The following is a 12,712-nucleotide window of genomic DNA, read 5'->3' on the forward strand; positions in this document are numbered from 1 at the left end:
GCCGTCCTTAAATTACGTAAGGGTAATTTTAGCGATTTCATATCCTCCCCCTCCCACAGTATATGAATTCGTAAGATTTGATATTCCAACCCTCTCCTTGCGTAATATTTTTCACATTGAATTTTTCAGTTATTAACATTCTTTAAAGGGTTGTATGATTCGTTTAACTCGGTTTCGGGAAATTTCAACTGAAACTACTCTTCTGAAGTATTAATGATAGAATTTGTATATATTGAAAATTAGGTTACAAAAATATTATGTAAGATGTTATCTGACTCCCCCCTCCCCCTTGTAAGAAAATGTAAGAAATTCGCGACCGCCTCCTTCCCCCTCAAAAAAGCCTTACGTAATTTAAGGATGACCCCATTAAAATTCTCCAAAAATCGATTTTTTTATATATGAATTTTGGTAGTATATCGTCCGAAGAATACCCAGTTAAAATTATGTACGATACGGTGTACGAATACAGTCATAAAAAATTTTCAACCATACGAGGTTTAGTTTTGTCTTTTAAATAAAATCCTAAAAATCATCTATTTCTGGAGTGAATTGATGGGAGGGCACCGTTAAGTTTGACAAGTGACTCGGTTTGTTATGGTGTTTATTATTCAAGCAGCAAAGTGTGGTTTCTCGGTAAAGCGATTAATGTAGATCATTTTATTAAGGTAATATTATTAACCCTTCGCTGACGCACCTCCTTTTTCGATCAACTTCGACATACCTGGGTGGCTCACACCCAGAGCAATTTTTCAACAACTGCCATTCTCATCTACAGAATCCAATGACTATGAAGAAAATCATGGACCAATATCAAGGTCTCTAGAATGTATTCCGATAGTTTTTAGATTTAAATTCTATCACAGTCTTTTATAAAAAAAAATCTAGATTGCCACATATCGAGAAAAAACGAAGAAAATCTTTAAAAAATCGTAACTTTTACAAACTTCAATATTCGAAGCTAAAAATCTACAGAGTTGTTGTTCGGATATAATACTTTCAGAGAAAAAATAGTTTGTGAGTTCGGCTTGGGAAAAAAAGTATTTCTTTTGCATATAGAAAGTACAGAGTGTCAACGAAGGGTTAATATCGAAGGATGTAAGACACTTACCCGCTGCTGATGATAGTTGTTGTACTGCGGATTCTGGTAATTGTTCCGACCGTACGATTGAGTGCTGTAATTGTTGCGTTGCTGGTACTCCGGGTGCTGATAACGCTGATAATTATTGTGGGGAACGCCGTACCCCCTCGCCCAGGGCCCCGGCGTTGCCTGACTCGAGCCAGCGCTCTCGTACCCTCCCTGGTAATCGGCGCTCTGGTAGCCTGGAAAAATCAAATACCCCCTTCATTAGTATCTACAGGATCGTCCGTGAGAACAATAACTTTAGCACTACAACGTTTAAGCAAACTGTTAAACTGTATACAGCAATAAAAAAGATATTTGTAAAGTCTGAGCTGTGAAATGTAAATCCAGAAACACTAAAAACTAGAAAATAAAAAATATATATAAAACAAATTTATGTTAAACGATTTTATTAAAAATGTAGTAAAAATTAAATTAAAGTGCACTAAAAACTAAAAAATAATTCTTCCCTTGTACTTCAATTTTCATGGTGTTAATATCACTTTAAATAAAATCGTGAGGCACCATGTGCAACCAGAAGTTGAAGTATTAAAGTGATTCATATCCTATTATGAAATATCGTGCCCCACGATTTTATTTAAAATTATATTAACACCATCGAAATTGCAGTACAAGAAAAGAATTATTTTTTAGTTTTTAGTGGATTTTTACTATTTCTGAAACAAACACATATTAACAAAATACTTGAAAAAATGTACAGAATGAATTAAAAATTGAAATAACACAATAAAATTGAAAAAAAACACAAAAACCGAGAAAAAATGAAATGTTAACGTTTTCACACAATTGTCTACAACTTCGCTATTTATCCATAGATTTTCTCCCGCAGCAGCTTGTTTTCTTCGTAAAACTGCAAACGCAACGTAAAAAATACGAAACTGGGCAAATTTTTGCGATTTCGATTCTTCCCAGATGATTAAATGAATTGTCGATATCAATTTCGGTCGAAAAAAACAACTTTTTTCCACATATTTCCGTCGATTTCACCCGAACTACTGAATCGATTTGAAACTGTTTTAAGGTAAATTTGTTGGTGATTCAATTATCTTTATTCTGAGACAATTTCCGACCATATCGGTTATACGCAACACGAGATATTCGCAACTATGTGGGATCACCTTTTTGTCAAGCAGGTAAAAAGTTCTCCTATCGACATCTCGAAAGCGTATCCATAGGAAAAATTATAGACCTGATTTTCATAATCAGCGGGCCATTTTCCACAAGAAAAAAATAGTTGCACCTCTTGCGCAAACATTTTTTTTATTTTGTAAACTAGTATTATCGAAGACGAATCTTTTCTTACATTACTATGTCAAGAGATATGTGTGTAGTGGATGAATCCTCCAATATCAAGCGAGATGTCGAGGACAGCAAAAAACGCGAACCACCACCCCAGAATTTCCATGTTCGTGAACGAATCGGTGCACAAGTCGAACACCTTGGTTCGTTGCCAGCGCTGGGGCACAGAGGTGACGTTTCTCGGCGGGGGCACGCGATATTCGCGTAGGTGAATGGGACGCGGAGCGTGGCGGCGCGTGTCCCTCCCTGGTGCCCCCCCCTGGAACGATATGTAAACGCGCGTGCAGGCGAGCGAAGGGGGCCAAGTGTTTGTCAGCATCGCGAAACGTCATAATGGGAGGCTTGGATGCTAATAACGGATTTTCGAAAGGGCAACGCGGCCCGGTGGCACGAGGCGCGTGCCCCCGCGGACCAGACGCATCGACGCACAGAGAAATCACCGGCGTCCTCGCGTTCCCCGCCGCCCCTGCCTCTCAGGAAATCCTCCCTCCTACGCCCACGCAAACACCACCGAAGAATCGAGTGAATACCGTGTAATGAACGACGCTGACAAAAGAACAAAACGATTGCCCCCCTCCCGTGCCTCGCCCACCCCCTTTTTGCTGGCTGCGCGACCACTCTCTCCCCCGTCTTTCGCTCCCGTTGAATATTTATAAGCTCGGTTTCGAATCGCGAGGATCGTGCTTTTCACGGGAATACTAAGGGGGCAGGATAGGAGACGGGGGTCACCACTTCCCCCTGGGGCTTGTTTGATGTGTCGCGACGAGTGGAAATCAATTTTAATTGAATTGATTACGAGCTACCTCGCGGAGAAGGTACGCGGCGGCGGGTCCGTCGAGCTTCGCGGACGGGGGCCCGAAAGTTCGCGGAAACGGTAATGAACCGTTCCCCGTGAATCCCGTATTCATGTATTCCCCGCGCGCGCAGCGGGCTGCCGTTGTCTGGCGTCAACGGATTTATCCGAGTGGGACCATCGATCCACTTGTTCTACTTAAAAACAGTACGGGATCGCGCACGGTCGGATTGGTCGCGCGGTGACGTGTGCGCCAGTCTGACTTCGCGCCTCTGTTTGACCTTGTTTCTTGATTTATCGAGTCTCGATTACCACACTTTCTCCCGGCATAGGGCCACACCGGTGAATGGGTAATACCTCGTAACACGATTGAGCGTACAAACACGGCTGTGCTTCTTCTTTCCGATGGGAATCCTAGATCCTTAGGATTCGATGAGAATCGTCTATTGAAGTTAAAAGGACGATTAAATTGTCGATTTTTAATCCTCGGAAGACAAGTGGTGGTAATTAATGTATCCTCGGGTTGACGGAGAGAATTTTCCGAAATATTAATTTAAAACGAAATTGCGGCTATTTAAAGTTGAAATCCTGATTTTTCGCGTGATTTTCGCACCAAAAAATCAGGATTTCAACTTTAAATGATAAATTTTGTTTTAAATTAATATATCGGAAAATTCTCTCCGTCAACCTGAGGATACATTAATATACTAAGGAAATCTTTTTGGTTTTTTGATTTTAGATAATCTGGTTCCGAATAGCAGTGCTCACCGCGAAAGCAAATTTTTAAAAATGCTTCTTGGATGTCGGTTGTTATTTTATTATAAACGTCATTATTTTTCTACGAAAAAATTACCAAATGTTCTTTAAATGTTGCTCTTTTAAGCGCAAAAAGTTTTGTAAAAATATACGCTTCCGCTTCTTCAAAAAAAATTCACAAATATTCGCCTCTTTTCGGCCGCCTGACTAGGTATAACCCCTTAACGCAGCTATGAGCTACAAACAGGCATTTTTTAAATCTTCATTACAGGCTCAGATAAAAAAGTTGAAAAAAACGACCTTCACTATTTTTTCCGCTATTCCGACCAATTGCAATTTTTTTTAATACGACGAAACACGTCACTATGCAAACTAATCTTTTTAGCTTCTCAAAAAAAAAACTCAAGTCGCTTGGATCAATTTTAAACAAGTTACTCTGTTTTAAAGGGTGGCCCAATACTTTTGCACGTCACTGCATACATAATCTCACATAAATAGGTAATAAAGAAATACATAAAAAGCTATTATATACGTACAGTTGATACATAAAATAGGTGCATCTCCCGTACGATTTTTACAAATAATGGTACTGCAATTTATGCATCGCACACTATTATTTGCCAGTGGCAACAGAAATATACCATCATGATCGACTTTGTCAGAGTTTGATCAAAATGACCCTGCATTTCTGTACGGGGGTAAATCGTTCGATTCATTATTTTGATAAATAACACGCAGTACCAAAGAGCCGAGTGTCTTAGATCGCCCAAAGGAATCAGCATTGAAGGGTTAAAGTCCCGCAAGAGCGATCCCGGTGCCAGTAACTCACCCCCGGCGCGGCATAGAGAGACTATCAGTGACGCATGATAATCGTATAGTTCGGTTCAATCGAGCCCGTAATGGGAGGCGGCAAACACCGTCAATATCGTCGAGGGTCGAAGGGGTGGTCCCCGTGAGCCCCGTCTCTACCAGTTATAGAGTCCAGCCGTCTCTATTCCAGAGAGCGTAGCAGTGCCGAGCCGCTTCCTCTCGCTTCTCCGCGGCAACAATAACATCCACCCCGCCGGATTCCAGCCCCGCTCGAGGGGCCCCCACGGTAATCCTCGCCCTCGCCGAAAAAAGGGCCAAGGGGCTGGGAGGGTGGGGGTTTAACAGTTTACACGTCGGATCATCCCTCGTTATTGTTGCGTTTATGATAATAGCCGTCGAACCGGGCACGCACGCGGTCCTGGTCGCCGCTGCAACCCCATCTCTGGGGGTCGGGAGCCTCGCCACGCTCAGGTATTTAATTAGTCGAACCCACCGCGCACGCAGCTACTAATTTCTTCTGTTTTTATGGCAGCTGATCCCCAAACCCTCTGCACCGGCATCTAAGCCTGAATTATTCGCGCTGGAGCGGCGCACAGTGGGGCTGGAGAGGAAAAAAGTCTTAAAATAAAAGTTGTATTTTTGAGTGTCCATCACTGTATCCTGATAGCCAATGGACCAACGTATCTAACGTACATGACAGATATGCCATATTTATGTTAATTGCAAAGAAAAATTTATTTGAAGTTGACTGTTCGTATTCTAACGGGAAATGTTTCAATATTCGTAACAGATTGTCGATTTTTTTCCGAACTCCTCTAGATAGTTTAATTTCTTTACCTCGTGTATTTCGAATGTGTATAGTCTCAGCTTATTTGGGACATAAATAAGAATTTCCTCCTGGTTACAACGCAATTTTTATTTTGCTGCCCAAAATCGCACTAACGGGGTAAAATTAACCCCTGAAGATTCGGCTATTTTCCGATTTTATTTTCTAACTCGCAATCTGTAAGAGATAGAAAAGAAATTTCAAGACAAAAGTTACTTTTGCTAATTAGATCTATCACATGGTAAAAGTTTTATCAATTGTTTAAACAATTAGAAAAAAGTTATAAACAAAAATATTAATAATGTTTTCTAAAATTCGTTGTTTCCCGTGAAATCTGAACTGGACGTTTAAATAATTATAAAACACAATGTTTACGGGGTTAGTTACTATTTCATTTGTTAAAAATGCTTCAATTCTATTAATGTCCCTGTCCATATAACCTTTGGCTATTAACAAATAATATAAAAAAAGGACTAAAAAAATATTGGGAAACACCGAAGTTATGAGACTTTTTTTCCGCGAATCCTATGTTACGTGCCCCACTGTGCGGCGTGTCCGGACGCTGGGGGGTAGTTTCGCGCGTAACTGGTTTCTCGTTACTTTTCTTTTGCATCCGAGAGACCTCTGACATCAATCTAGCAAACACCTATCGCCAAAAATACACAGCTGCGCTCAGCGTTTCCACCTGAAGCGTTTCTTTACACTTTCCAACGTCGCACCCCGAGCGCTGTTCGATACCCTCGCCCCTGGTAACGCACGCCAGTGACGAGGGGCACGGGGGTTGACGATTTAATTGAAAAGTCGCGGCGTGGAAAAAAAATCATTTCCCCCGATGCGAAAATGGCGGACAATTAATTACAAAATGAAAGCTCCGCCTGGCCGGCGCGAAGCCTGCGTGATTGTATTGGAAAGCAGACGGGAGAGATTCGCTCATACGTTAGGTAGTGTACGCGCTGTGTGTTGCCCATCCGCCATGGGTATTGGATTGGATTGGATCGCCGCGTCAGCAATACAAACACTCGAAGCCTCGATGTGGGTCGGCCTCTCCCCGTTCCTGTTTCAAACTGAAATTACACTTTCCCGTCCGACCCCCCCCCCCTCGCTCCCCGACGCCACCCTCGCCAGCCGCAAATTTTTCCCTCCGCGTAGCCGTTTTCCATTCGTCTTCCTCCACGGGCGGAAGATTCCTGCCAACTTCCGACCAACTTCTTCCACGCAGCTCATTTGGGGGTGGTTTCGAGGAAGCGGAGAGCAGAGCTCGAGGTGCCTAAAATTCCCCGGCAAATTCAGGGCCGAATTTTCGCGGAACCCAGTCGACTTTTACCGGTCACTGGGTACTGGGGATTTAGGCGAAATTGGGACTCCCAATTTTCTACGCCAAAGATTCTAGGAAAATATGGAAAATGTAGGCTTGGTCGAGGCAGAGATTCTGAGTAGAGTTTTGCACCAAGAATTATTGTGTGGATCACGGTAAGATTCAGAGGCTGCTCCTGCCGCGGAAAATTTCAGTAGAATGCGGAGGATTCCGTACCCGTCAGACATCAGATTCCAATAAAATTCGAGACGCCGCGAGCGTGGAGCGCCGGGGATTTCAATAAGGCGATAAATTCCGTGTCCCTCGGAGCAGCGGAGGGGCTCTGGCACTGCAAGCTCGAGGTGTTTCACGGCAGAGGAGGTCAGAGGAGGCTCCCGTCGCTCCGTATTTCTGCTCCGAGGGATTAGGAATTAAAGGGTGGTGGTCGAGCGAGTCGGCGAGCCGGAGGCCGTGCATAAATTTTCCTCCTCCGTCGCGGCCGAGTGAAAAAGACTTGCACGGGGCGCGGCACGGAAATCGAAACCCTTTAGCCGCGCTTTCCTCGAGAGGCGAGACCAACCGACTAACTCGAATGAAAAGGCACCGGTGCCGGTAAGAGACACTTCGTGCACGCTCCTGCTGGCGTGTATCCGAGCACGAAAAAAGGAACGCAAGAGGGGGAGAGGGAGAGAGAGAGAGGCCAAGAGAGGCGGAGAGAAAGGAGAGGACGCTTATTTAGCTTACCTTTTACTTACACGTGCTGTACAATGTTTACCTACACCCACCTAAGCATATAAGATTGGAGGGACCGCTCGAGAGGAATAATGTTTGCGCAAGAGGAACGCGGATGGCGATTTCGATATTTAAAAAGAAAAAGGAGAGACGGGAGGGTCAAGGCTGACGAGTTCTGGACTCCCCAATGAGACGTGTTCTAGTGGAGGGGTTTGCTTCGGTGAAATAAAATGAAATTAGCAGGGACCCTAACTGTTATAACCTAAATTTTAAAAGTTATGTCATAAGAATTAATGTTTTTGTTTAAATGATTTTGGTTATGAATAACCACTATCGATGACGGATATCGATTTTGGTTACGAATAATCATTATTGACGATGGAAATATTTTTTGGTCACTAATAACTGTTATAGACGGCGGAAATTGTATTCGGTTACGAATAACCATTATTGACGACGGAAATTGTTTACGGTTACGAATAACCATTATCGATGACCAGAATTTTTTTTTGGTTACGAATAACCATTATCGTTGACGAGAATTTTTTTGGTTACGGTATAACCAATATCTATTGCGGGAATTTTTTTTTTTTGGTTACGGTATAACTATTGAACTATAGAATATCTGGAATGCAAACACGGTACGGAAAACCCCTGACTGACCAGGCCAAGAGAGATAGTGGCATTGAATGGGTATCTATACTGTATTATACACCATCCTGTAGTAAATGTACTTCTATCCTGTAGTAAGTTTGAGTATAGGCAGGTATAGTGTGTGTAAGAGTAAAACAGCATTCCACGCTGTACAACTATCTCTTTTCAACAGCGCGCCGCGGCTCCTAATACCCACAGTTCGCATTCCAGATATTCTATAGTTCAATAGTTATACCGTAACCAAAAAAAAAATCTCGCAATAGATATTGGCTACATCGTAACCAAAAAAAAAAATTCCGCAATATATATTGGTTACGCCTTAAGCAAAATAAAGTTCCCGCAATATATATTGGCTACGCAGTAACCAAAATAAAATTTCCGCAATAGATATTGGTTATTCGTAACCAAAAAAAATTCTGTTCATCGATAATGGTTATTCGTAACCGAAAAAAATTCTGTTCATCGATAATGGTTATTCGTAACCGAAAACAATTTCCGTCGTCAATACTGATTATTAATCCTCCTCACAAAAACGAACCTCGGAATACTCTCACCAAACAACACACATACCAAATTCTATGAAAGTAACATCAACGTCCACATCGGAGACCACCAAACACCAAAGTACCAATTCAACCCTGTTTCCCTCCAACTCGATACTCCCTAATGTTCAAGCATCAGGATCGATCTATAATCGATGAAAGCCAGCGGATCTCGGCGCCCAATCCGACGCTAGAGCGTCCACCCCCGAAAAGGGCGCGAGAAAAGGGGGCTGCGGTTCCGCGTGCGAAAGTGGCGCAACTATTTGACGAAAAGGAACAATGAGCACGTACGTTCCCCGCGGAGGTTGCCTCGTACAAGATGGCGCCAGCGAGCCGGAGCACCACTCGGGCGATTTCCGGTCGCTTTGTTCCGCGCGCCACTCGTGCACTCGGGGGTGTATTCGATGGAACTCGAGGCTTAAAGGCGTGTTTTTCATGCCGCGGTTAGAGGCTGCGTGCGTGCGCCATGTATAAAGAGGTTTTTCTTCTATGAAGCCAGTTAGCCAACGAACCGGTAATTCCTCCGCCGCTGGTCCCCCCCTTCGGCATCCGCTACGCGAAGGTTCCTCGCGCTTCGACTTCAACTTCTTTCCTCCGCCTTCTTTCGTTCTCCTCATTCTTCGTGCTCCTAGCCGCAGCCAAGCATTCATTCGCGCCTTTGCGCCGCAGAGAAGAAGAAACGAGCCCTGGGTGCAGCTCAAGATCCCTTCCTCCTTGCTCCCTCTCCCGGCTCCTTCTCTTACCCATTTTCCTGTTCCTCTTTTTAGTCAGCGGTAATGGAGGCCCTCGAAGCCGGCCCTTCTAGCGCCTCGACGAGCCAGCCGGCGAAACGAAACGAAACGAGACACGTTTATACCACCACCGACTTTTACTTTCTTCCTCCCTCTAGCCGCGCTCCGTTTCCCAACCCCCGTCCCTTTCCCGCTGATTCCCTCGAGAGGAAAATACGAGCGAGCTCTCTCGGCGCTGACGAGGCCGGCGACGGCAGCGACGCACAGTGGGCCGGATTTAAAATTTCGCGCCTTTTGGGTCTTTTTTTAAGATGTCGGAATAAAATTTGCGCTAAAAAATAGGAAAAAATTATTCCTTTCTAATGATGTATAATTTAATATTTTTTTACATTTATTTATTTATTTATTTTTCAATTTTTTTTACTTATTTGTGATGGAACAAAAATTAATTCTGTTTATTTGCTACCTTATTTAATGCCCTTTTCAGTAGTTTAAATGAAATGTTCGGGAAAATTTTCGTTTCCAAGTTATAAGCAAAAGTCGAATAATAAATGAATGCAACCAAATATCGTTTTTTTTTTAAATTAAAGGCCAATTTTTTGCGCTAAATATCATCTTCTGTTAGTAATTAATGTAAATGATGTGTTGAAAAATAATTCTGAATATAGTTAGGAAATTTCCGATATTTTTTAAAATTGACAAGGAATATCTTTCAAGTCCCAACGATTCCCAACTTCTAATCAATTGTAATATTTTCAGTACACCCTCCTCTACATGATTATGTAGAAACCACATCCTACTTCGTTCTACTTTACAAATTATTAGTGTTTAAAGCGAATGAAAACAATATTCGAAAACATTCCAGAATTGCCACAAATGAAGACGTATTTCATAGATTGTTATTAACGTCCGATCCATACATATCGACCTTAAGAATAAAATCATATAAAAAGAAAATTAAACCACTAGATCCTGAAGCTGCAGAGCTGATACTGAAATATAATCAAGAAACTCAACTATCAGCCTGTTACTTACAACACGAAATGGTAAGATTAGTCAAATTACTTTTTATGTTTATCAGTAACTATTGAGAGTGAGAATACAATTTTAGTCGAAGGCTTATCTGCACCATAGCAGAAACAATTTCAGGTGCCTAAAATCTAAACAAATCCTTAGATGAGTTTCTGAGTGTCTCGCGGAGTCCCGCTTTAAACATTAATAATTTTTAAAGTAGGACGAAGTAGGATGTGGTTTGTACATAATCATGTAGAGGAGGGTGTACTAAAAATATTCCAATTGGTTAGAAGTTGGGAATCGTTGGGACTTGAAAGATATTCCTTGTCAATTTTAAAAAATATCGGAAATTTCCTCAGTATATTCCGAATTATTTTTCAACGCATCATTTACACTAATTACTAATAGAAGATGATGTTTAGCGCAAAAAAATTGGTCTTTAATTTAAGCAAAACGATATTTGGCTGCATTCATTTATTATTTTTTGCTTATAACTTGGAAACGAAAAGTTTCCCGAACATTTCATTTAAACTACTGAAAAGAGCATTAAATAAGGTAGCAAATAAACAGAATTAATTTTTTTTCTATCACAAATAAGTTAAAAAAATTAAAAAATAAATAAATATAAAAAATATTAAATTATACTATAAAATTTTTTCCCATTTTTTGGTGCAAATTTTATTCCGATATCTTAAAAAAAGACCCAAAAGGCGCCAAACTTTAAATCCGGCCCACTGTGCTAGGTCGCGATGATCTCGCGGCCTAGAGGGGTTCATTTCTGCGAGCGGAAATCGGTGACGGGCATTCAAGATTCCCTGAATAGAGGCCGTTACTCAGACTCGCATTTATGCCGTCGCGATTCTTCTTGTACTTTGGAGGAGGGCTGAGGACGAAGTCTTCAAGACCGTGGAATTAAACGCTCCGAATTACCAGCAGCGGGAGCGCGGAAGCACGCGAGAGTGTCGCAAGATCGATCGTTCGCCCGCAGAATTAACAATCGTGGAATAAAGATCCATCCGCACGGCTCGGTGGCGAGGAAGCGTGGCCGGCGTGGCGTTTTCGTTCGCCGGGGCTGGGGTATTTGCAGCTTCACCCCGGCGCGTCGGGGCGCGGGGGTGGAAAGGTGGGACGGGACGCGGTGTAGGGGGGAAAAGGGTTCTCGCTGGGTAGGGGAGCACAGCAGAGGGCGAGGATCGAAGTAGGATAGAGGGAAACACTTGACCCTGCCTGGCTGGTTGCCGCACAGCCGATGCTGTGCCAGCAAACCCCACCGTGCAACGTGCGTTAATAAACGCAACGCGGGTGTGTTGGTCCCTCGTCCGTGTGCTCTCCACCCCCGTTCACCCCCGGCAGCTCCGTCGTCGAGGAACAGGCCTCACCCTCGCCGTATGCCCGTCTCCGTTGGACTCGCGCGACGCACGCCCACAAGTCGCCGCTCTCACTCGCACCGCGGCCGCGCACGCGTGTGTGGCACCACGCAGCGGGGGTGCGCGCACGTACGAACGCACCGAGGGGCTGAAGCACAGAGGGAGGGTGGACGGGCGGGTGGGTGGGTGGATCGCGCGCGGCCGAGCAACGTGTTGACTCTCGCGATCGTGCAGCTCCTAATTTATTTACAATTTCGCCAAGGGGGAACTGGATTGATTCGAGCCCCCTCCCCGCCCGGCCTGCGTCACAGAGGGGGCAGGGTGGAGTTCCAATAGCGGGCCGGAGTAGCCTGCGCCGGGCTTCTCTCTGGTAATTCGCTTGGGCGTTTAATTGCGCCCCCTCCCGCTTCTAGACGACGGTTTGTATCGTTCGATGGTAATTAATGAACGTTTCGCGGCCGATCGCCGGGGATAAGGTCTCGAAGCTGGCGCGAGAATCGCAGGACCCGAAGAAACTGTGCTAAGGTGGCGATAGTAGATTCGGGAGCTTTGGAAGAGACTTGCGATCGGGGGAGAGGGTGGTTGAAATCTTAAGGGCGGTCACTCAGGTGAAAATGAACTACCAGTTATTTTAAAATATGTATTTCATTATTATTTTTTACGATGAAATGAACTGTGTAAGAGTTAATACAGTGACAATTTTTTTTCTTCAGAATTTAGAAAAAAAAATTCGAAAAAATTATTCGATTGTAA

General features: G+C 43.4%; 1 protein-coding gene across 2 annotated transcripts in view; it reads right to left on the reverse strand.

Moving 5' to 3' along the window:
* The window catches only part of Rat1 (5'-3' exoribonuclease 2 Rat1), a 38,344-nt gene that overhangs the window by 1,811 nt on the left and 23,821 nt on the right, over nucleotides 1–12,712 (reverse strand). For both annotated transcript variants that reach the window (XM_076810205.1, XM_076810204.1), the window contains exon 16: nucleotides 1,109–1,320. In XM_076810205.1, the coding sequence (XP_076666320.1) occupies nucleotides 1,109–1,320 (212 nt within the window). The remainder of the gene's footprint in view (nucleotides 1–1,108; nucleotides 1,321–12,712) is intronic.

Source organism: Andrena cerasifolii, chromosome 4 (assembly GCF_050908995.1).
Source record: "Andrena cerasifolii isolate SP2316 chromosome 4, iyAndCera1_principal, whole genome shotgun sequence".
Lineage (NCBI taxonomy): Eukaryota > Metazoa > Arthropoda > Insecta > Hymenoptera > Andrenidae > Andrena > Andrena cerasifolii.